Consider the following 22,661-nt stretch of genomic DNA (forward strand, 5'->3'; position numbering starts at 1 on the left):
CGATTAATTCGCTTAATCCTGGGCTCAAGGACGCTAACTCACAAGACCGTGTCTCCTTTCTTGCAGCAGGTAAGCACAGAAAGTGTGTGCGCATCTGCGTGTGCTTAGAAGATTCTGGCAAAGCACCTAATATATCGACGCGCAGTTCGTCGTGTCTTTGCCCAAGGAAACTCCTGTCGTCGAAAACAGGCGCAGCGGCTTCGCCTTACAGATATGGGAGAGGGAAAGCGCACGCGTAGTATGTCGCTGGAAAAATGGTGTATTCAAATTTAAGTGGCACTTCTCTTCCCAGTGTTGCACCGTGTCGCTGCACTTTACAAGGCGAAATGCACTCGCTGAAAGTGACACTCACTCTACAACTGTACCACTTCTGCGGAGACAGGCTGTGGTACGCAAGCTGATGAAAAGGCGAACGAAAATAAAGCTACCATTTGGCAAGTTTGATGGAATAAAAATGTTGTTTAAGTATGTACGACCGCCTCGCCCAACAACGTGCTCTCGTAAAAAATGTCAGGCTCGTGAGCACGGTACAAGGCAAATGCACGCAAAATGCACGCGAGCAAATCAGTGAATGTTGCCTGCCAGTCCCGTTTTTTTTACAATCCGCGCTTCTTTCACGTAGCGTTTGCCGATTCTAGGCATAGTGAAAAATCGGAACATATTAAGCCGTGCATCACTCATCCATTGCCCAGCCCCCCTTTTCGTCAACGTCAGCCGCCAATCGCGAACACCGCGTAACAGAATGGGAATGTTATTTGTAACCGAGAGGGAAATAAAGCATCCCGTCAAATGGTGCGCGAAGATATTGACACTGATGGCTTACTCTTACTATGCAGTATAGAACGTGACTTACAGAATTCTTCCTGCGCTTTCACCGGAGGCTCTTGACGGCCTTAGGCAATCAACTGGGTGTACCAAAGATTTAAAACTCCGGCGGTAATCTCCGGTTCAGGGTCATGAGGTACGTGGAGGCAGCCCCAAAAACTAGAAGCATTTGTCCAGATTTCCTGGGCTTTTTTGTATTCGTATAACATGACAACCATAATGTTGACATACTGAGTTTGTGTTTCGTATGCCCTGGTGGAGATCAGTGTTTAGGGTTTTAACAGCTTCACAGTAGCGGTGCAGCACTGCCGCTAGAGCTCTGCAACTTTGCACGATTATTCGCTTCGTACGAATAATCGCACGAGTACCATAATTTGTAAAATTTTTATATTCGTATTCGGTTCGGTTCTATCGCTATTCGATTCGCATTCGATTCAGTTTTTCGCAAAACTATTTGTATTCAATTTGGCGGCTAACACTATTCGTATTCGATTCGGTTTTGAAAAAGTACTACTCGCACGTTCCTAAATATCACAATTCCTGCTCACTTAATTCGCACTCTGATGGCATCGTGCGCACTTAATTCGCAATGGCATCCGCAGGCTCTTCTCTCCAGGAAAGCCCTCGAACTGTCAACCAGAAGTGGTCACAACGACAAGCTAGCATTGCATCCTCAACGCACCCTGGGGAGCTTCAGGAAACAGCGTGGACCCCCAAAACCCGCACCGCTTCCTTCAAAGAGACAAGGTTAGTATGCGTAGTGAAAAATGGCGCCGTTGCTATATTCGTCCCTTCCAAACTGCGGTCCTTTCTCGTTGTTTCCCTCTACAGCTCGAACCCCGGCAGAGAAGATATCGCTCGCGGAAGCGCCAGCGTCGTGTCGCCGGGTGCCGGAGCCACCGCCTTCAGTATCGCCCGATAAAATGTCCCGTCTACTTCGAGCTGGTGCTACAAAGAAGTCGTACTTGCCGATTTTTTACCGGACCTTGTGTGGCCGCCCCGACGCGGTGCACGTCCTTCAAAGCGGCTTGACGAAGACGCACTCTGTTGCCTTCACTTCATGTAGGCATGCGCATGGGCAGCGAAGTGTGCATTACCGAGGGGCGAGCAGGTCCAGTTTTCCCGTAACTGGTTCTACAGCGGGCGCGTACCACTACAACCCACACAACATGAAGCTCCGAAGCCTGTCCAGCAGACCACACGCAACGCAAGTGCTCCAGCCAGGATCAGCACAGAAGGTGACTAGTCCCGTCTTGCCTTTAGTCGGGTTCAAGCGAGCTATGTCCAATAACTCGGACCCGGATCGTCCGGCGTCGTCCTCGACGACCGCTTCTCCATCGCTGGAGCCACACTTGTACGTCGCGGCCAACGCGTTCCAGAAGCGCGACAACTTGCTCGTGCTGGACCTGCTGAACACCGCGTTCCGACGGCCGCCCAGCGAGGAACAGCAGTTCCTGGACATCGGGTGCGCCGTGGGAGACTTCACGCGCGATGTCCTACTGCCGCGCAGCTCTCCATGCTGGCGCATCGTGGGCACCGACGTGTCCAGGACCATGATCGAATACGCCAAGCGGTACTACGGCCACCCGCGCATCACCTACGACGTGTTGGACGTGGCGCGGAACGTGGAGCCATTCCTGGAGTGCTACGGCCGCTTCGACCGTGTCTACTCTTTCTTCTGCCTGCACTGGATCCGCGACCAGGTCGGCGCGCTGCGCAACGTACACCACCTTATGAAGCCCGAAGGCGAGTGCCTACTCCAGTTCTGCGCGCGCACGCCCGTCTACCAGCTCTGGAGGGATTTCGCCGCCATGGACCGCTGGAAGAGCCATATCGCGGTGAGTCAGTCGTGCAGCGTTTTAATGGAGGAATGCAATTTAGAGGAGACATTTTCACTTTCAGCTCTCTTTGTTCGTCCGTTCGCACCACGAGAAAATGACCATGCACGAAAGCATTTAACAGCTACACTTTCACCTTTGTCCGCAGATTTTTGTCCGTCTGTCCTTCCACAGCCCAAGAAAATGACCAACTCCAACTGGGCCACTATCACTGCCGTGTGCATTCAGACGGGAGTTGAAAGAAATCGATGTGAGGGGAAAGATTAAAAGAATAGGCACGTCGCAGCAACCACGTCTGCCCAAGCGACTGCTGCAGCATTTGATACCTCCAGTACCCAGTTGTCATGCAGGTCAAAGAAGCTTATGCATACGGCACTTATGTAACAGTTTGATTGAAATTAGTGTGACAATAACGGAGTTGCTAAAGCAAGGGTTTTATCTAAAAGACACCATACGATAAATTTCTAACAGCTTATGTATGCACATTATCCTCACGAAATCACCAAGCAAACCCCTTGCAAACATTGCACTTCTTTTGGAGCTTTTGAAACGCACACGTGGGAGCTTTGGAACTGCAATGTGCCCCCTGGGCAGCAACGTGATGACAGGAACTGAAAACTAGCGTTACATACAGCGACAAAAAGCCTTAACAAGCTCGCATATTTGAGTGGCACATATTCTGTTATTTTTAGGTCCTTGTGAATGAAGTACAGTAAAGGTGTACACGTGCACCAGGTTATATCTCGTGGCCCCACGCTGATGTTGCAGGACACAGCTAGTCCTGATCATTGATCTTGACGCCATCAAAGTTTAAGATACGTCTCTCTTGAAGAGAATAGCTGCAGTAAATTATCACAAAAATGTACTCCAACATTTCCGAACCCCTGATGAGCGCGCACTATGTCATGCATACTTTCCGGATAAATATCTGGCCGCATGCTCTATTTTCAGGACGTCGAGGACTTCATACCACCGAGCCAGGATGCGGATGACCGGCTGGCTTACCTGGAACAGCTTCTGAGTGCGGCTGAACTGAAGCCACACACATGCGAAGTGCTACGGAATGTATGGACATTTCCTAGCGAGCAGCATCTTGCTGGTATGGACTATTTGATTTCCTCCTGCCAGCAACAGTCGCCACACCGCTTTGCAACAAGTTATGCAACCACAAGTGCATTCTCGTGAGGTGCAATATACCATAGGTATATTAATGTCATAGGTATTAATGACAAAATTTAAAATAAACTGAATGTAAATATATGAATGCTGAAGTGCAAGGAGAGCTCCCCAGTGCCGCGGACCAGCCTTATACACCACGCGATCTTGCATCCACAAGCTCGTCCATGTATGAGATATGCACAATGATTACGACAGTTAAGCAGCTAATAGTGCTCCTGCTGCAAGTGGTTTGTGCAGAAATTTGCAGTTTGGAAGAGTTCTGAGCAACTGAAACCAATAACTCCTGCCATTTGCTACAGTTCCTCATAAAAGATTAACGTTTTCACCTATAGCCACAGCATACTGTCATGTATAGTGATGATCGCAGGTAGACAAGGACACACGCAGATGCACTTGAACTGAGAAAAACCAACCGTTCATTACCTGGGAGAACTTTGTCAACTGAAGGGAAGTTCAGCAGCGGTGATAGCGACACACGCTCTCTGCAGTAGTTGGGATCAAATAACCATCGCTTTCGGTCGCGCCCCATAAGAAGATGATTAGGAACCTGCTATGATAAGGTGCCTAAAATTCCGAGAACATTTCTGGTAATTGTGCAGGCTGTCAGGTGCGACCACGACCGTTCCACAGGTTATGTTCCGCGTAGTACACAAAGTGATGAAGCTGTGTGGTGGTGACGATTAGCAAAGAACTAGATAAATGAAGCTTTGGGTTATTATTTTTGCTTTCCGCAGCTACCTGCACTACTCCATCTCCACCTTTCTTTTTTACTCTTTCATCCCTTCAGTTCATCACTTCACTCTCGGTGAGGTGTAGGTGTCCAACCAGATCGAGAGTTACTGTCTCCTTTCTTTTTTATAATCCTCTTCTTTTTCTCTAATTATGTGTGTGAAACATTATGTGCAAAATCTAGCTACTGCAGTGACAAGAAAATAGCAAGTACAAGGTGTGCGTTCTCACGGCGAGTCCTGAAAGTCACTGCGGCAGCTCAAACTGCAAGCGGCTATTATAGGGAAATTGAAGCAGCGATTCAATGCAAGTTTTCCCATGCCAAACCGTTGTTCAGGCTATACACAAACTGCCTAAAATAATTACTATACGCTGAACATGTCGTTTACTGTTTTTAAGAGACCAACAACTGTTCCCACAAAAGTCTTGTCTTGGCTTGACAGCGTTCTCCACTGGTGTGCGTCTATCGCAGCTTCCATCTCGGCTGTGCTGCATGTGGCAGACGGAGTGCCCAACTACGAGAAGGAGGAACTGACCAGGGCCATGTCGGCCGAGATGCTGCGACGCTGCAGCAAGGGGCCCGCTGGATTCAGCGCCGAGTTCGACATCTTTGTCGTGCACGCGTCCAGGTTCGCTGACTCGGAACACAAGCCACTGTGCACTTGAGAGAGTCACTCATAGACGCTCTCTCAGTACCACAAGTGCATTTTTAGTTTGGACGCAAGATTTGCCGCTAGCATGCATAGCATCTTTCGTCGATCTTTACCTTATGATCTATCGTCATATAAGTAAATGTGTTGGTACTCGCAGTACTTACACAAATGTGCTGAACCATGCCATACGGCTCCAAGCATCTATGCATTAATTGATCGCAGTGGCGTTCATCAATGATGGCATCCTTATCTGCCTAATTGCCACTGCTTTTCTATAAATAAATATATGCATGCACTAACTGTTCAGCTTTTTGTTTCTCAGCACCACCTCATTGCTCCTCCACGGGTGAAATAATAAGACGGTGTCGCCTTGCAAATAGATCTCAGCCACTCATGCATAGTGTTTACAGGCACTTTAGCAAAATAAGCTCCAAATATGCACACCACGTAAGAACTAGGCCACTGACCATCAGAGGGCAATGTAACAAGTGCCTTCTGCGTTGACCAGCTGATGTTTCACATAGTTCACCATGTTCTACAAATGAAAGTAAACTGGAATGCTGACAAAACATGTCATGGGGCCACCTAGAGCACTGGTGCAAAAAAATGTGGCACAAAAACCTAAAGGAGATGGTAGGTACAAAGTACAACAGAAACATGGGACCACAGAAAAACTGCCCCAGAAACCACTTTTCTCCATGTTTCTACAGCAAAGAAACCAGCAGGGTGGGCATAAAAGGAATTTAAAACTGTTCCTTAATACAGAGCTTTGGCAGTAGCACTGCTAACATTTGTGACCACTGGAGTGTTCCTTCAGTAACGCTTCCCTGGCTAACTTCTGCTACTTCAAAGCGAAAAGAAGAAGCTTCGTAGCTAACTAGATTTTAGATGCTAAAGAGAGCATTCCATGCCTTTGATTCCTGTCCAATAATGAGCAACACGAAGGTTAAAACAGAACTGCAAACAACGGCTTTCAGCTGCATGCATACATACCAAGATAATGATGGATTATGGTGCAAGTGCAGCTTTGACCAAAGAGCCCCACGGCACAAGGTGTTTTTAGTCTACACAGGGAGGAGTCGAAGACCCATTTCCTAAGAATTTCACCCCAGATAGGCCAAGCAATAGGCCAGGGGAAAGCCTGTACACATAGGATCATCAGTGGTTGCCCGGTGGCACTGGGGATAGAGCCCCGCACCTCCTGCAAGCGAGGCGGATGATCAAACTAAACTAGTAGACCACCATTGCGATGCTATGCATAGAATTGTGCCAATACTGATCTCTGCTTTGGAATATAACACTTTGAAGAAATGCATGATAAGTGGTAGTCTGCTGAACAAAGCATTTAATTTTTAGGTAGTTGCAAGATTTTAGCACCTATCTTTAGCCACACATTATGCTTTCAGCTCATGCGACAGCAAGCTTAGCGCATTTGGCTTTGCACTTTACGCAAGCATCCACTTTTAATGTGTGCCATAGGAAAGAAACTATTCAGACAGACACTGTGCACACTTCCAAAGAGGAGCACAACACTTTCAAATGCATCATACTATCGTATTTATTCATGTTCTTTGTGCACTCCCAATTTATTACCAAAGTTTATATATATATATATATATATATATATATATATATATATATATAAATCTTTTAGGAAGACTGACGCTGCCGTGTCGCTGTGTGCGGCTGAAAAAGGTGAGTGGCGAGGGGACAAACTGCGCACCGTTTATCTGGCTAACTCACGCTGGCAATTGCTTCCCTGGAAGAATAGTTGTGAGAGCAAACTTCTGGTAGCCTTCAGCATGCGCCATAATCCAAAACTACCAAACAGTTTGCGGTTCGGTTCGCCACTAGCCAGTCAGGCTGCCCACAAGGGCACCGTTTATCGCCTTTTATCTTCATTTGCCTTTGGATGCTTGCTTCGTGATTGTATTGTTGCATATTTATTGCTTTGAGCTGCGCACATGCCATCCTGCTATACTATAGAGAACTAACTACATAACATGGGGCGGAGCGAGAAGGGGTATGCATCTTATATTTGGAGTAAACTCTTTTTTTTTTTTTTGCCAGTGAGCGGTGCGAGTTAGTGGGTCAAATAGGTGGCAATATACAGTATATATTGCCGTTGTAACCTTTGAAGAGCTTTTTAGGGTGTGTTCGTAAGATCTTTACATAATTTGAGCACCCCATTCTTGAAGCCTTAATCCAAAGAAAAAAAAAAAGTGCACAAATTACGCGAGTAAATACGGTAGTACGAGAATATAGTGATGCTTGTCCACGAGAAACTGCTTGGTTCACCATTGAGCATTCTTGCGCACTCATTAAAAGCATCAATGCATTGCAGCTGTCAAGCAATAGCTTTATTTTCACTTTCAATATCGCAGCCATATAAACATGTAAAAACCATTCCACCTGAACAAGAGAGCCTTAGCTGATTCTTAAGATTACACTGTCCTACTCTTCCTTAAGACAGCAACCACCGTGTGCACTGCGTTTATAACGAGCTGATACGACACAACAAAAAAGTTGCAACCTGAACACAAAAATACCTTGTTATATTTTAAAATCACTCCTTCCAATAAATATCATTTCGTTCACATTCGTAATTTTCACACATACTCAATCTGCCGTTAATTCAAAGTGCATGCAGCATGTGATCATAGCAACTGGTGTGTAGACTTCCCTCAAAGCGCAGATATGCAGACAGCAACTGGCAATGGTCATTTGCATTCATCAGAACCACCTTAACGGCAGAAATGAATCGATTTAAGCTTGCAATAAAATGCGTTGCAGTGGCAAAACCAAACTTTTTTGGTGGTATACTTTCGTTGAAAATGTCTTTCAATATGTTCACTGCGTCAGCGATTTGCAACATCCTAATCCCCGTGCGTCGTGGCCCACCAGTGGGCCACTGACAAAGCCAGCTTCTTTGAGCCACCAACAGATGACAGTAGTGACCTGGCATGTGTGGTACTCTGTACTCATGGCCGCACAGCATGAATACACGACACCGCCCACCATTGAAGGCGTTAAATATTAGGTACGCATCACCTGGTAATGCACCTCGAGCATATCTGCCCAAAATTAACTGTTTAAACAAATTCTTATCGCTTATCAGGTACACTATTTCGACACTATCCTGCAATGCTATGACAATCCTCCAATTTTTGTGGGAAAGGAGCCCTTCGAGACAAGAAAAGGCAACATAGACAACAGTGTTAAAACGGGGGTTGTACAACGTTTAGCATACATAGATATATATACAGCAGTGAAATTGAATGAAATGACAAAAATAAAAAAGGGTGGCAAATAATGGCTCAGGTTAGTCACCGTGATGAACACCAAAGGCCCTGGCAACAAATCAACCATTCCTAATAGAACTTGGCAGATCACTGAAGTACGGATGCTGCATAGCCTCGTCTGCTGACACCCTCATGACTGGATTGCAGACTAGAAGCTTCTGAAATCGAGATGGCAGAAACAGACGTTAGAAAAATACTATAGAACATGTTCAAGGACATGTTTATTAAGCCAATTTCAATAAAACATTCAAGAAATAGAGAAATAAAGCCCATACATTCAGAGAGACACCAAAAAGCCAAGCTCAGGCTAGGACACACTTATCTTCAAGTACATTACTTCAATAACAAGCTCGGCTTCATTCAGCAAAACCAGATGGCTGCAAAACAACTTTACAATTTCAAGCATCTCTCAACCTGACAACGTGATCGCCAACATTTGTTGTTTCGTAGCTGCAACACCACAGACCAGTGAACATGTGGGTTAGGTGCACCTAATACCTAGGTCATGCTGTGCGTGGTATAGGCGTATCTTTCAGACAACTTCCAGACGCTGATCCACCTGGACATACTGGACTTTACACATTTGGTCCCTTTCTCTACCCACATTTTTTCCACATTGCCCTTTCCCAATGTTGCCCAACAGTACAGATTTCAGCTACAATGTTGGAACGTTACAGCACAGGAGTAGTGGAGTTTTCTTGCATTACATATCTAGCCACATGCATGCATACATAACTATGAAACAAAATGACTGCAGCCAAAAAGACCACACGCAACATTCTTACAAGACACCAGGTAGTCAAGAGGCACTGCTGTGACAGAAGCAATGTGAACCCTGGTCTGTTTCCACAGGCGGTGAATAAATAGCGTTCATTATACAATGTCGGAAAATAAACTCAAGGTGACATTTTGTGTGCTTACTCGTGACCCATTTTCAGTATCATCCATGCCATGTTCCTGTTGCATAGAAGAACCACCAATCAAAGAAACATGAAACAAGTGTTTGCATGCAAAAGCTCGTTACACTGAAGATGCTGCTCAGGCTACGCAAGGCAAATCCACCCTTTTACGGATGGAGTAGAAGAAAAAGTCAACTGAGAAGCAAATTAAACACTCGCTCTACCTAAAGGTGTGAAAAAGCTTAATTCGAGACAAACCTGCAGCAGGTCTCGTCCTCTGCAGCTCAACTTTGGTACCACTTGTGCAAAGCTGGTTGTTGGATGGTACAGGGGAAAAGACTGCGAGTATAAGAAAACATAAAAAAAGATTAGGGAAAACACAGGGGAGCGCACTACAGCCTCTGCATTACACATTCTACACTCGATGATTCGAGTCCAAAGTGGGCTGAAAATTGGATAGAACTGTGCAGAAATCAAATTAAAAGGAGGCTTTTCAATACTCTTGATGCTGATCAGATAAAAGTATCGGTATGAATACACCGAAATAAGAATCAGGAGAGTTTGAATTAATGAGTACAGTCGTGAAAAATATGAGTGGGGAACACAGTTGGAGCATTCATTTATTGATTACTCCGTTATTATTTGTGACAAGCGCAGTTTTTCTCTCTCTTTAACTAGTTTTCGTCTGCGCCTACAATATCCCAATGTCGTTGTGCAATTTAGTAGAGAAATAACCAAGAAATTTGCAATTTTATGCGTGAAGTTTGTTCCCTCTCATATTTTTCACATCGCACTCACAGGCAAGCACAAACCAAGTTACCGTGTCTAATACAGCAGATACAGACAACGATGACTGCGCCGGACATATGCATAATACAGATCTAAATCTTCAGAACCATTTGTTTAACATTGCAATCTGCTGCAGGAATAAGACGAGCACCACAAGAGTCTAAGCCATGCCCCAAATGTTCATAACTGCATTTCAGTAAAAAAGTACAATGAACAAACAAAGCAATGAAGAACATTGTGAATGTAAGCACCCTCAATCATAGCACCTCTCAGATCAAGACGGCCAGCGGCGCAAAAAAATAAGAAGGGGGGCTCCAATTTCAGATTAAAAAGTAAACGCCACTCTTAAATTGAGTACAACATGAGGAAAGATTATGATACAAGGGTGTACTGCCCAGCATGAGTCAAAGACCTCTAAAGGTCTACTGAATGTGTGATGACGGTTGAAGGTAATAAATATTCACATGTAAAATATGACTGCCAGAGAACAAAAATGTAAGCTAGCAAGGATGTATAAACCAAAACGTTCAGAAAAGAGAAGAGAGAAAGAAAAAAAAAGTCATTTGTAGAACCCTTCACTGATGACCAGAAAACAAAATATAAGTGATGTGAAGCCTGCACAGTTAAGTAAAAAAAATGGCTGAAGCATAAAAATGCGGCAGTGTATGTGTGGCAGGGCATACGATATTGCCAGCTTAATGACCAGCATGCTTGTTCTCAACTCTCCACTTCCCCTATCACTAAAAAAAGCAAAAATGCCAGAGAGATGGAATCAAATTTCTGAATGAGAAAATAATGCAAAAGAACTGCCAGTGATAGTCATGCAACATCTACAATAGGACAGGCACAGATATGCTCAGGTTTTAACCCATAGGATGAGAATAAACAAGCAGAAAATATCAACCTGACAAAACCAGAGTAAGCTCACTCTACGGTATCTACAATATGGTCTGCAATGAAGAAAATTTGCCATTCTGTACTAGTGCCTACTTTTCTGCCATTTAAGAGCATCAAAATATGCGCAACTTAAGTGGGGGGACGCAGCAAATAAAATGACCGATTTGGTCAAAACTTTTAATTTTACAATTTATTTTTTTTTTTCGTAACCCTATGGTCTTCATCTGTCTCACGACAAATAATTATAGCGAAATATGCAGTAAAAACTTAGAAAATCGTTTTATATGCGGTAGCAAAAAATTGGCAGAGGCTTAGGTTGGTTACGCCTAGTGGATTGCGAAAGCAAGGACGCTGAACTTGTAGCTGCACCCAGATCAAAAGATGTTGAACGCTTTCGCCTGGCTGCATAATATGCACGCCATTTAGCTAAACGTTGTTCCCGCTCTTCATCCGTTTCTTCTGCACGCCGCCGCTTCTTAGCTGCAGCACATTGTTGCAGCTTCACCTTATACACATCATCCGACATATCGTGGAGGATTCGCTGGGTTGATCGCGACGAGCCGAGTTGGGGGGCCGCTTTTCAACAGCTGGCATGACGTCACGTAGAGCGAGCGCCTCCCCCACGGAAGCGGCGCGTGGAGGATTCGCTGGGACGATCACGACGATCTGAGTTGGGGGGCCGCTTTTCAACAGCTGGCATGACGTCACACATAGGTCACGCTAAAGGTCAATGGTGGATTCTCCGGGCCGACGGCCAAGAGCGGAAACCTCGAGCAGTATTGCTTTCGCAATAAAAATTGTGAGCGAATCGTGCTTCTGATGGTTCCAACGCATCATGAATCCTACAGGTTTCCAACAATAGGGCATCAGAATCTTAGTATATCACCATGAAGAAAAAGGTGAGAAGATGAGAGATTCTGTTGGTTGTAATGCTGCATTTCTCTGGCCAAAAGCAAAAGCATACCAAGGCGATAAATGAGGCAAACGAGGAAACGAACTGTAAGGTTTGTTTTCTCAGCTTTCACTTTTTCTACGATTGCTATCACTCATACCTTTGGCATTTCAAAAAAAATAACAGCACAATGATTGTTTTGTTTTTTTTGCGCATGAATCCCGAGAGGTTGTGGAGTACAATAAAGCTCTTGATTTTTCTTACTTGAGAAACATTTTGTGAGAAACATTTTCATGAGTATTGGGCATCTAAAATAGACTAATAGCTTTTATGCACAGAATAGAGTTCTATGACCCCGCCGACATGAAAAACCTGTGTACTTCCTCCATAATTATTTAACGCTCAGGAGATGATTCTATGATGTTGCTAATTCTAATTACTGAGCAACTAGACCACCTAGCTGAAAATAAAACTCGGTTCTGAAATTATCACAAGGAACATATCTGTGCCAAACTTGGTCACATTTACTAAAATAGTTTTAATTGCCACGCCTCTCCTTAAATGAGATGAGCCCCACAACAATAAAGTTACTATTTTTACCTTGTAGTCAGGGAGCTGTGTCATCCCAGGCCATGTGTCCTCACTCGGTGTTCCCAACAGCGTAGAACTTGTCAAGGATGATATGCTTAGGTTAAAACCCATGTATTTATATACGTACCACATGCTTCACTTAACACAGACCAAGATTTAAAAATAAAAAAAAGAGAATGATGAAATAGATGAAACTGACGACATATCACTGGTATCTGTTTTACGCCAGTCAGAATACTTTTTACCGAGTACCTCATTTACTAATTTAATAACATTAACTACATCATTTTATAATAACTTATTTGTTTGTTTGTTTTGTGGGGTTTAACGTCCCAAAGCGACTAAGGCTATGAGAGACGCCGTAGTGAAGGGCTTCGGAAATTTCGACCACCTGGGGTTCTTTAACGTGCACTGACATCGCACAGTACACGGGCCTCTAGAATTTCTCCTCCAAAGAAATTCCAGCCGCCGCGGCCGGGATCGAACCCGCGTCTTTTGGGTCAGCAGCCGAGCACCATAGCCGCTGAGCCACCGCGGCGGCAATAACTTATTTCAGAACATTACAATAAATTAAAAAGCTGTAATGCATGCTCCAAAACAGCCAATTAAGTCCTCTGCCCAGTGTGGGTCGTAACTAATTCTAATTAAGCAGTGAGACACAATACAAAATGCACACTTGTGCTACATGGATTCAAACAATATAAAGTTGATTTTGCGTGTGGAACATTTTATTATTTACTTTAAAACAAAGCTTGGTCCCTGTTACGTGAAAGAGAACTGGACAACCAATTAAAAAACTACGACAAAGGAACAAAGGGCAATCAAGAAATGAAAGTCACCACAAAGGCAAAGGCACAAAAAAAAAAATGTAACAAGCCAAGCAATAAGCATAATGCCTGTGAAGTATATGTGGCAGCAAAGAAAAAGAGAAGTGTATCCATGTCACATCAGAAGAATCTTTTTTTTCTACTCGGGTGCATGCATGTATGGCAAGCAACAAATAAAAAAGGATATTTGAATATTCTTTTCAGCTGATCATCCACATCACTCCCTGGGAACAGTGGCCTTCCAGCATTTGCAAGCTCTGAAAAAAAAATCAATGAATGCATTAATGATAAAAAAAAAATTAAAAAAAAAAAGAAAGCTACTACAGAGTTAATTGGAGAGACATGGGAGAGACCTTTGCCCTGCAGTGGGCATAGTCAGGATAATGATGATGATGACTGCTCATAACTTGCCGTCTATAACCATAGAAGGAAAGTGAAAATTTCAAAACAAACACCAGAAATATCATATGCCACATCCCTTAATTGAAAAGGACATATTCAAGGATGTAATCAGGTCATTACTTTGTCCAGGCAACTTACAATACTGTCCTCCACAATTAATCAGTGACCGCAACAACTAAGTCTATGTCATCACTGAGAGTAAATGCAACGTTGTAATGCGACAAATATCTGTTAGCAGTTCAGATGCCTCTAAAATAATTGCCTTCCCACTGCGTATTTGAGTTTCATTTCATGATTGCTTTTTAGTTCAACTGCTACGTAGGGTGCTTCTGGAAGATGGAGATCTTAGGAGGGTGCGGGTGGAAGCTTTTGGCACGCAGACCATGGCGCTTTTGCCGAAGTGGGTCTACACTGATAACGCAGAACAAGGGCAGGTAGACTAACCTGCAAAAATGCAGCCGGCCGACCACATGTCGATGGAGGTTGTGTACAACTTTGCCCCGAACAAGACATCTGGTGGCCGATACCAAAGCGTGACAACCTGGATGTTAAGAGCATGTTCAGCGGCACTCTCATCTCTTTTGAACAAGCAGAACAGTGACAGTGAGCCAGCAGAATATACGTGCCTCAGCTGAGTAGCATCTAACAGGGATTCCAAATGCCCGTGCCAGACCAAAGTCGGCCAACTTGAGCTCCCCATTCTGAAAAAACAAAAAAAAACAAGGAGATCAGCACATCACAACAGCAATGACTTGACGCTTTAAGGTAATGCTGGAGCACCTTTCAGAGTCAGCGGGAGAGTAATTCAACAAGTTCCGAATTAGATGCCTGTACTTGAAGAAGCTACACTTAGATGTAGAAGTAAAAAAAAAGGTAAGGCACGTTTCAGCAAAAGAAGGTAAAATATGTTGCTGAGAGTGTCAGCAACATTCAACGTGGCGGATTATTCTAAAATAAAGTTGCAAGTTAGCGCCTGTCCCGTCTCCACCTGTGTCATCCGTGTCTTTATTTGAGCAGTTTTCACAAAACTGGTGCACCAAGCACAAGTGAGTAAAACTACTTAGTCACTCCAGGAATCTTGTTTGAAAAATATGAACACATTGCACAGCTGAAAACTTTTCTAAAACAATGAAAACAGATGGTAATGATTGTTGTAGCACAAGGCACATTATTTTTTGAGAAATTACATGCAATGTCTGAATAAGTTAGGATGGCAATCATTTAGCTGAAATACTAAGTATTACACCATGCAATAAAAATTTCAGCTAGAATAGAAACAGTGCAAGGACAGTATGAAAGCATGTTATATTGAATCAGAAATGTTATACTGAATCAAGCGTTCTCCAATTTCTTTTTATCCCACACTAATGTATTATGTCTGTTGCATGACTACTGGCCACATAAGAGCCAATTTCGGCTCACTAAAAAAAAATTTAGGCATTAAAATCACACACTGCATATTTACAAAGCATGAAATGTACAAAAGTACAATACCTTATTAATGAGCAGGTTTTGTGGCTTCAGATCTCTGTGCAATATGTTATTGCTATGGCAGAATGCAAGGCCACGGAGTAACTGGAACATAAAAGACTGAAAAGAAAAGAACAAATCTGGCTACTTGTTTTGTTCAACAAGCCCAGAGGCCTCACCTACCTTGATATATGTACAAGCATTACTAAGGACCCTAGTTCATTGTGATTCCGTGAAAAGTCACGGATTTTATCATTTTTCGACGCATTATACGTCAGCAGCCACAAATTTTTCTTTTTTTTTTTTGATGGCACTGCATTTGTGGATGTCAGTGGGAATGTATTGTGCAATGTCAGTGCACATTAAAGAACCCAAGGTAGTCGAAATTTCCGGAGCCCTTCACTACGGCATCCCTCATAGCCTGAGTCGCTTTGGGACGTTAAACCCCCATAAACCGTAAATCAAACCATAGAATGATGGGAATGTGACTACTTTAATCATCTGAATTCTCTTGCAACACGGGATCTAGTAATGAAAAAAGTTCTCCTGGCGCCTTGCCAGCTTGCTTCCTCATCCGCTCGAGCAATCGTAGCATGTTAAGCGCTACGGTTCTGGCAGCAACGAGCCTGCACGCTCCTATGGGATGTCACAGTACCAGCACTTCTCGAAAGCAATATTACCATACTATTTGCACAACTATGATTTTTTTTCTTCTATTTTCTGCTTCTGGAACCACCTTCTGTTACATTGTTTGTGTTCCGATCTCAGATGTCCACAGCAAGCTCACCCACTAGGTTCATAACGACGAGGAAATGCCTTTTCATTGACCTTGGGCCACTGAGTCGAAGAAAGTGCCCACTGCTGTATGAAAGACCGCATGCGATAAAGCACGGGAGGCTTCCTGCGTAATATTGCAGATTGTTTGTCCTCATTTTTTGGAATTTAAAATTTTCCATCATGGAAAATTAGAGACCTTAAACAGAATAGATAAAATTTAACAGGTGCACTGTGAAGGGCTAGAAAAAAGAAGAAAGGGAGCCTGACTGAATAAAACAGGACCAATACATGAAATCTAGAACATGCAATAAGCATGAATTTATGACAGCCATGACAACACACATATAAATAAAAAAAGACAGGAAGGCATTCAATGAGTAAATAAAGTACTATCACAGACCCATTTTTTATATGAAAATCAGTGGTTTTGTGAGGACATTAGCTTTTTGAAGATACTGTTTCACTGAAAACACAAACTTATCAGTTCACGGTTTGCAGCACTAAGAAAGAATGATTACCCTGTTTGTCCACATCATCTAAGTAGACCCCTTCGTTGCCGGGTAAAATTCGATTTTACCCGTTTTTGCATCCTGAACACATTTGTTAAGAGCTGTGTTAAATCCAATTTCGCCCCGAGAATGCCCCTTCCACAGTACACGTAGGGGCAAGGGAATGAGGGGCTCGTTAAGATATATATAAAAGGGCATAGAAAATGTATGGTTTCCTGAACAAGCTGAAGACACCGCACAAAAATTAGCCGATATTCTGTGCTTATTCCAGGAAAGCGTTCGTTAAATTGGTTATCTTAAGCCTCCCTTAACACTTGTTATCCATGACATGACCTAATTTGAGGATATAGCTGAAAAGTAATTTTGAAAAGTGAGGTGCCAGAACACAGGTACTGACCAGGAATTTATTCGACATCATGTATCAAGTGCTATTGACGTTAAAAACATCCTGCTTTAGGGCTCTTACTCATTTAAAATAGGCTCAGTGACGTTCAATGACTGCTTTTTCAGTTTACAAGGCAGAAAGATATTACATGCATGCGAAGTGCTGCTGAAAAAAACTGACAGTTTACGTGATGAAATAATTGCAAGAGATGAGAAAAAATACAATTTGATGAACAGCTTTCTTCTGCGCAACCTGCAATTTCCATGCTGTTTGTGAAATATTTAGAAGAAATAGAGCATTTCGGATCCCACACAATAACGAGTGCTTGTAGTAAACTGTCTTTTGCTGAAAAAAAGGACCAGGCAAAAGTCTGAATAATGAAAATTTTGCTGAATAACCCAATCTGTAGTTGAAGGGTCCGACATGAAGGTTATATCAGTCGTCTCAATATAATATAGTGTTTGCGTTCCTTCACAATAATCTTATTATGAGACAAAAGGTTGGTTGGTTGGTTTATGGGGTTTAACGTCCCAAAGCGACTCAGGCTATGAGAGACGCCGTAGTGAAGGGCTGCGGAAATTTCGACCACCTGGGGTTCTTTAACGCTATAATACAACCACTAAAAACAGCTAATAACCAAGACCATCAGTGAATTCACAAAAGCTAACACAATACTTAATTTTGACTATTAATACCGCAATGCTTTTTTGGCTCATTCTCTCACAGTTTAGCATGTTTAGCAATGCAAAAACAGCTCAAGTATGCACGGCTTTCAGGTTCAAGAAACTTTCAGGGGGTCAATAGAAAGCGTACAAACAAATCAGCAGATACTTCATGCCCCTTCTTCATTCCCTCTATTTACAGCACTAAAAACATCACCGACTTTCTTTTTCCTTTCAGTAGGCAGTGCACAGCTTACCTTAACAACTTCAAGGTCAATTTCACCATTGAGGCTGTCGAAATACTTCTTCAAATCCTGGTCACAGTGCTCAAACACAAGGGTCAGTTTTTTCTCGCTATGAAGAACATCGTGTAATCTGGGAAAAAAAGAAAAGAGAGGATACCACCATGTGCCATTAAAAGTAAATTCTGCACTGGGTTCCTACAGTGCGTTATGCCACTTTCAATTCAATAACAAACAAAGAGCCCTATAAGGAGCCGAGGCAAAATGCCATCACAGCCAAACTAAGGCATGTATTAAATATTGCAATGACATAGCAGCTCAGCATCTTAAAGCAAAGTCATGAAAATTTCAGGATTTTTAGAAACACCTGCCCGTAAACGCTGTGAATTCTAGCATACATTGCTACAATATGGAAGCATGGGTCGTTAAAAGAAAAAAAACTTTGTGAAAAACTTGCACTGAATTTTTCTTTATACAGTTAACTAGTGCACCAGTGTCAAGTGAGTGGGCTCACAGATAAGTGCTAAGACTGAAAACAAGTTTCTTAATTTTCATATTCATTCATATCCATTAAAAAAAAACTATCAGAAACTGTAACCCGCCTATATCTTTGAGACTTAACAGAACACTTTGAGAATAATTATGTCCCAAAGCTAGGTTTGACAATGAGAGACACAACAGTGGAGAACAGCCCCAAATTTAAAACCCTGAGGTTTGTTACTTTACAACAGAGATCTCAGAACACAGGTATTTTTGCACTTAGCTCCAAAAATCACTGCAGCAGACAAGTTGGCTCAGAAACAATAAAAATGACAAATGGAAATGCCAGAAATTGAGAACAGTGCACCACGCTGTGGAAGAGAAAATGAGAGAGATAATGTAAGATCAGAGAATAAGGATCAGAGAACAGAAGTCGGTGATATCCTACTCATATGAGAAATTGGACTTGGGCAGGAAATGTAAGTCTGGCCGGTAATGAATAATAACAACAATAAAAAAAAAGACAGTTACTGACTGAAAACGCAGCCCAGTGCAGTGGTTAAGGTGCTCGTCTACTGAGCCGGGGTACCTGGGTTTGAACCCGACCGCAGCATCCGCATTTAGATGGAGGCGAAACGCGAAAGGCGCCTTGTACTATGCGATTTCAGTGCACTGTAAAGATCCCCAAGTGGAGACCTCAAAAGGCGCCTTGTACTATGTGATTTCAGTGCACTATAAAGATCCCCAAGTGGTCGAAATTATTCCGGAGACCTCCACTTACAGCACCTCTTTCTTCCTTTCTTCTTTCACTCCCTCCTTTAACCCTTCCCTTAAGGTGTGGTTTGGAGACAGTTACCCTGTGTCATTTCCTTTCCTCAAAAAAAACTTTGATTGTATATTTTTTTTCAAAGGAACAGGTCTGCAATTCAGACAAAAGACGAACATTTCAAAGAACTCAGTCCATGGACTACGCTCCATAAACCACTTATGGGCTGAACAAAACATCTTGCACCACCTCCTAATCGGTATGTAACAGGTGCAGTAAGGAAAGGTCTCCTCACACAGCAAACAAAAGCTCACCTGACAATGTTCTTGTGCTTCAACTCCTTCAAGAGACAGATCTCTCGCAATGCAGAACTTGGGACGCCCTACAAAGAAAGGTGAAAGGCACGGTGAAAAGCAAAGTCTGAACCACATAACCTTAGGATCCTATCGAGTAGTGTGTATTGTTTGCAAATTTCACATATTATCATAGAGCACTGCACGGGCCTCAATCTGAGGCCCGAGCCCGGCCCGGGCCCGAGACCTGAAGCCCGAGCCCGGCCCAGGCCCGCGGCTTCAAGCCCGGGCCCGGCCCGGGCCCGCTAAATTATCGCTCTAGCGAGCCCGGCCCGGCCCGTGAATCCCGGAGTGAAGCCCAGCCCGGGCCCGGCCCGTTTCACAGTAACGCTTCAGGTATACTGCTCACTCTGAGCAAGTAGACCGCTACTACACCGATAAGAAACTGGCCGACAAAGGTTCTGAAACCGCAGTTTGGCTTTCAGAAAGTTGGTTCTTTTTAACCCAGAAGGAAGTGATGAAGAGTAGTGCTCGCCAGGCCCGTCTTTTGGACAGTGATCTCGTGTAGGTGGGCAAAGATAAACTCGGAAGTACCGAGAGCTAAATAAAAACAGCCGCATACACTCTTAGTAGTCTACTTTGCGTTCCCCCCTGATTTTAATCAGTTATATTCTGCCGCCCGCGAAGTATAAATATTAAAGCTGCCTAGCAAGCAGTGGGATGACATTTCTTTTAGTGAACGCGATCTCATAGTTTGACCTCGTAGTCGAACTGGTCGCCTTTCAGCAGAAACTAAAAGCTAAAAGGCTTGAGTATTTCACGGTATGAGCTTAAAGACTATAAGCGTCCTAAACTGATATGTTCTTCCCGAATGCATTTCTAGCAGTGTATAGGTATGTTTTGGGATGACGAACGATCAATGGCCAATTAAGGCCGGTTGAATTTTACTCGTTCTGCACCGCGGCGTGGAATTAAGGAAATAAATAAGTCAGTGAATAAAACTTAGTTTTTTTTTTCTCGCCGCATACTATAACCCATAGCTCATTCGTATCGCTGCTTCAATGCCGCAGTTGTGCACTTCACTCTGCAATAGCGAATGGAAAGTCGGACACCAGCCGTTTCTGTGCGGACCCAAGCCCGGCGCGGGCCCGCAGCTTTAAGCCCGAGCCCGGCCCGGGCCCGCAACTTCAGGCCCGGGCCCGGCCCAGGCCCGGCAATATAAATCACGTCCCGGCCCGGGCTTTCGGGCTGGCCCGAGCCCGTGCAGTGCACTATATTATCACTCCTTTAATGCTGATAATTGTTCAGTCACTTCAAAACACTTTCTTCGAATGACTTCGAATTTACAAGTAGGCTACATGCAACCTCTGCACAACTTTATGCCACTACCAACCCAGCAAGCCAGCACATGACCACTGCAATTACCAGCAGGGAGTGTAAGAGAGAAAATAAACATGAACAATCATCTTTCGTGTGAGAAGGTGCCTGGCAAGTGTAAAGCAAATACAGCAGGAATGGAAAAGGAGGCTCGGTAGCATATTGCTCTTAATGGTGCACTAGTCACAAGCCAAGGTATGTGATCGTTCAACAAGACATACGGCACTGACTGATGCACGTATATTGCTCCACTTTTATTCCAAGTCCCACATAGGTGAATTTCTGGTGCTTGTATACTTTTACACAGCACTGACTGCAATTAGATACACACAGGCACTAGGCTGCTCTGAAGAGCTTGCATTATTTATACTGCTCAATGCAAGTACTTTGTGGCACAACATGCTATAAGGTTCACAATAATGCGCTCTCATTCAGGCTGCATTGTGAAAGTCTTGAAATCCTACTACTGTGGCATACCAGTTACAGTATACAAAATGTAAATTCCTATAAGTTTTTTTCCCCAGCTTTTCCTACAAGTGCTGAAAAAAGTCCTGACAAAGAAGGATTAGAAGCGTAAGCCCTCTTACAGTGTAAGGTGAAATTTGGGCGAGGTGGGAAGTATTGAGTATGTGTCAACAGCGCAAACAAAGATGAGACATAGACGTAAAAACAGCACTTGCCCGTGTTTCTATCTATGTAAAGTCTTCGTCTGCACTGTTGACGCACACTTGTTGTGTGTTATCATTGAAATTTGCCAGAGAACAGCGCGAGAGACAAAACACAGTTGACCAATATCCAGAGCCCGTCATAAGATGTCACGTTTGAACCAGCTGGTACACTCGCCCTTCACTCAGCCTTCTCACCTCACAGGGCGTCCGGCAGTGACGATGTGTAAGTTTACATAAGCGTGTAAAAACTTGGAAAATTAGCCCTCAAGATCTACGGGCGAATATAAAGTTTCATGTGAAGAACGAAAGCTCTAAGTTCTTTGGGTAATTTGCGAATATTGTTAAGTTCTCGGGAATGACTGTGGTGGAAAATCTCCACACTACCAGTGGTTAAGAGTAGAACATACCACGATTGAAAGGCAGGAAAAAGAAACAAAAACTAACAATGGTTGCAACAGTGTTGTTTTACCTCGTCGTCGTCATCAAGTCTCACACGCTTCAGAGCCACAATCTCTTGCGTTTCTCTATTTTTTGCCTTGAACACGGTCCCGTAAGTACCTGAAAAGATGCGGGCATAAGACTCCCGCAGTGAGCAGGTGCCACCGCTATGAACACCAACCGCACGTTGTCTCAAAGACGTAGGAGAAGCTAAAAATGTAAGTCAGCTTTTAAGCATCGCAAGAACCGTAATGCACAGCGCATCTTGAAGCGACAGCATAGCTGGAGTGCCAATGACAAGAGTATGAAAAGCAGCATCTCGAAAATAAGTAGAGGAACTGAAAGTAAACAGCAAAAAGAACGTGAGAGTAGCAGCGTTGTACCTTCTCCTATCTTCTCAAGTTTCTCATATTTCTGCATGGCAGCGGCTGAAATAGCGGGACATAATACCCACTCCTTTGATCACTGTTTACGCCGGCTCAGCCGCTCAGCTTCATTCAAGATCATAAGGCGGCGGCCATATTTGTGGATGTAAAAAGAATACCAAAAACATGCTGAAAGTGTGTAAATTTTCTGGTTAAGTATATAAACGCTTACATGAATGTCTTCGTGCTAGTGGTTACAAACGTTAGCAATCATAACAAGAGCAGATTATAATGCTACCTGCAATCAACGGTAGGTGACGCTGCAGTACATCTTACTTCGGACCCTTGTTTATTGGTGCGTTATGCAGCTGCTTCAGGGCGCACTTTCTTTCTAATAATTGATAAT

The 22,661-nt window shown here is 43.6% G+C and overlaps 2 protein-coding genes across 2 annotated transcripts; one reads left to right on the plus strand and one right to left on the minus strand.

Moving 5' to 3' along the window:
• Nucleotides 1-1,681: 1,681 nt before the first annotated feature.
• Nucleotides 1,682-5,478, plus strand: LOC149342346 (juvenile hormone acid O-methyltransferase-like). The gene is made up of 3 exons (XM_089544643.1): nt 1,682-2,663; nt 3,615-3,762; nt 5,044-5,478. Exons 1-3 carry the CDS (start codon nt 1,749-1,751, stop codon nt 5,235-5,237), a joined length of 1,257 nt encoding a protein of 418 aa, XP_089400769.1. The 5' UTR covers nt 1,682-1,748; the 3' UTR covers nt 5,238-5,478.
• A 2,084-nt stretch (nt 5,479-7,562) lies between these two features.
• Cdk5 (Cyclin-dependent kinase 5) lies at nt 7,563-22,412 on the minus strand. Its single transcript, XM_089544641.1, has 11 exons — nt 22,274-22,412; nt 21,922-22,010; nt 19,429-19,496; nt 17,884-18,001; nt 15,318-15,413; nt 14,450-14,524; nt 14,268-14,364; nt 13,609-13,678; nt 12,604-12,664; nt 9,684-9,764; nt 7,563-8,684 (listed from the first exon to the last, which is right to left on the minus strand). The coding sequence occupies exons 1-11, from the start codon at nt 22,308-22,310 to the stop codon at nt 8,586-8,588; spliced, it is 891 nt and encodes a 296-aa protein (XP_089400767.1). The 5' UTR covers nt 22,311-22,412; the 3' UTR covers nt 7,563-8,585.
• Between the last annotated feature and the right edge of the window lie 249 nt (nt 22,413-22,661).

This window comes from Amblyomma mixtum, chromosome 5 (genome assembly GCF_055824585.1).
Source record: "Amblyomma mixtum isolate Tamu chromosome 5, ASM5582458v1, whole genome shotgun sequence".
NCBI lineage: Eukaryota > Metazoa > Arthropoda > Arachnida > Ixodida > Ixodidae > Amblyomma > Amblyomma mixtum.

What these genes read in the sequence shown, in the direction of transcription:
- LOC149342346 (XM_089544643.1), top strand. Translation starts at nt 1,749, where the DNA reads ATGTCCCGTCTACTTCGAGCTGGTGCTACAAAGAAGTCGTACTTGCCG. An exon ending in GCTGGAAGAGCCATATCGCG is followed by an intron (nt 2,664 to 3,614) that starts GTGAGTCAGTCG and finishes CTCTATTTTCAG; the next exon opens with GACGTCGAGGACTTCATACC. An exon ending in TAGCGAGCAGCATCTTGCTG is followed by an intron (nt 3,763 to 5,043) that starts GTATGGACTATT and finishes CGTCTATCGCAG; the next exon opens with CTTCCATCTCGGCTGTGCTG.
- Cdk5 (XM_089544641.1), bottom strand. Translation starts at nt 22,310, where the DNA reads ATGCAGAAATATGAGAAACTTGAGAAGATAGGAGAAG. An exon ending in CACAGCTCCCTGACTACAAG is followed by an intron (nt 9,765 to 12,603) that starts GTAAAAATAGTA and finishes TTATACTCGCAG; the next exon opens with TCTTTTCCCCTGTACCATCC. An exon ending in GAGGACGAGACCTGCTGCAG is followed by an intron (nt 8,685 to 9,683) that starts GTTTGTCTCGAA and finishes TCTCGATTTCAG; the next exon opens with AAGCTTCTAGTCTGCAATCC.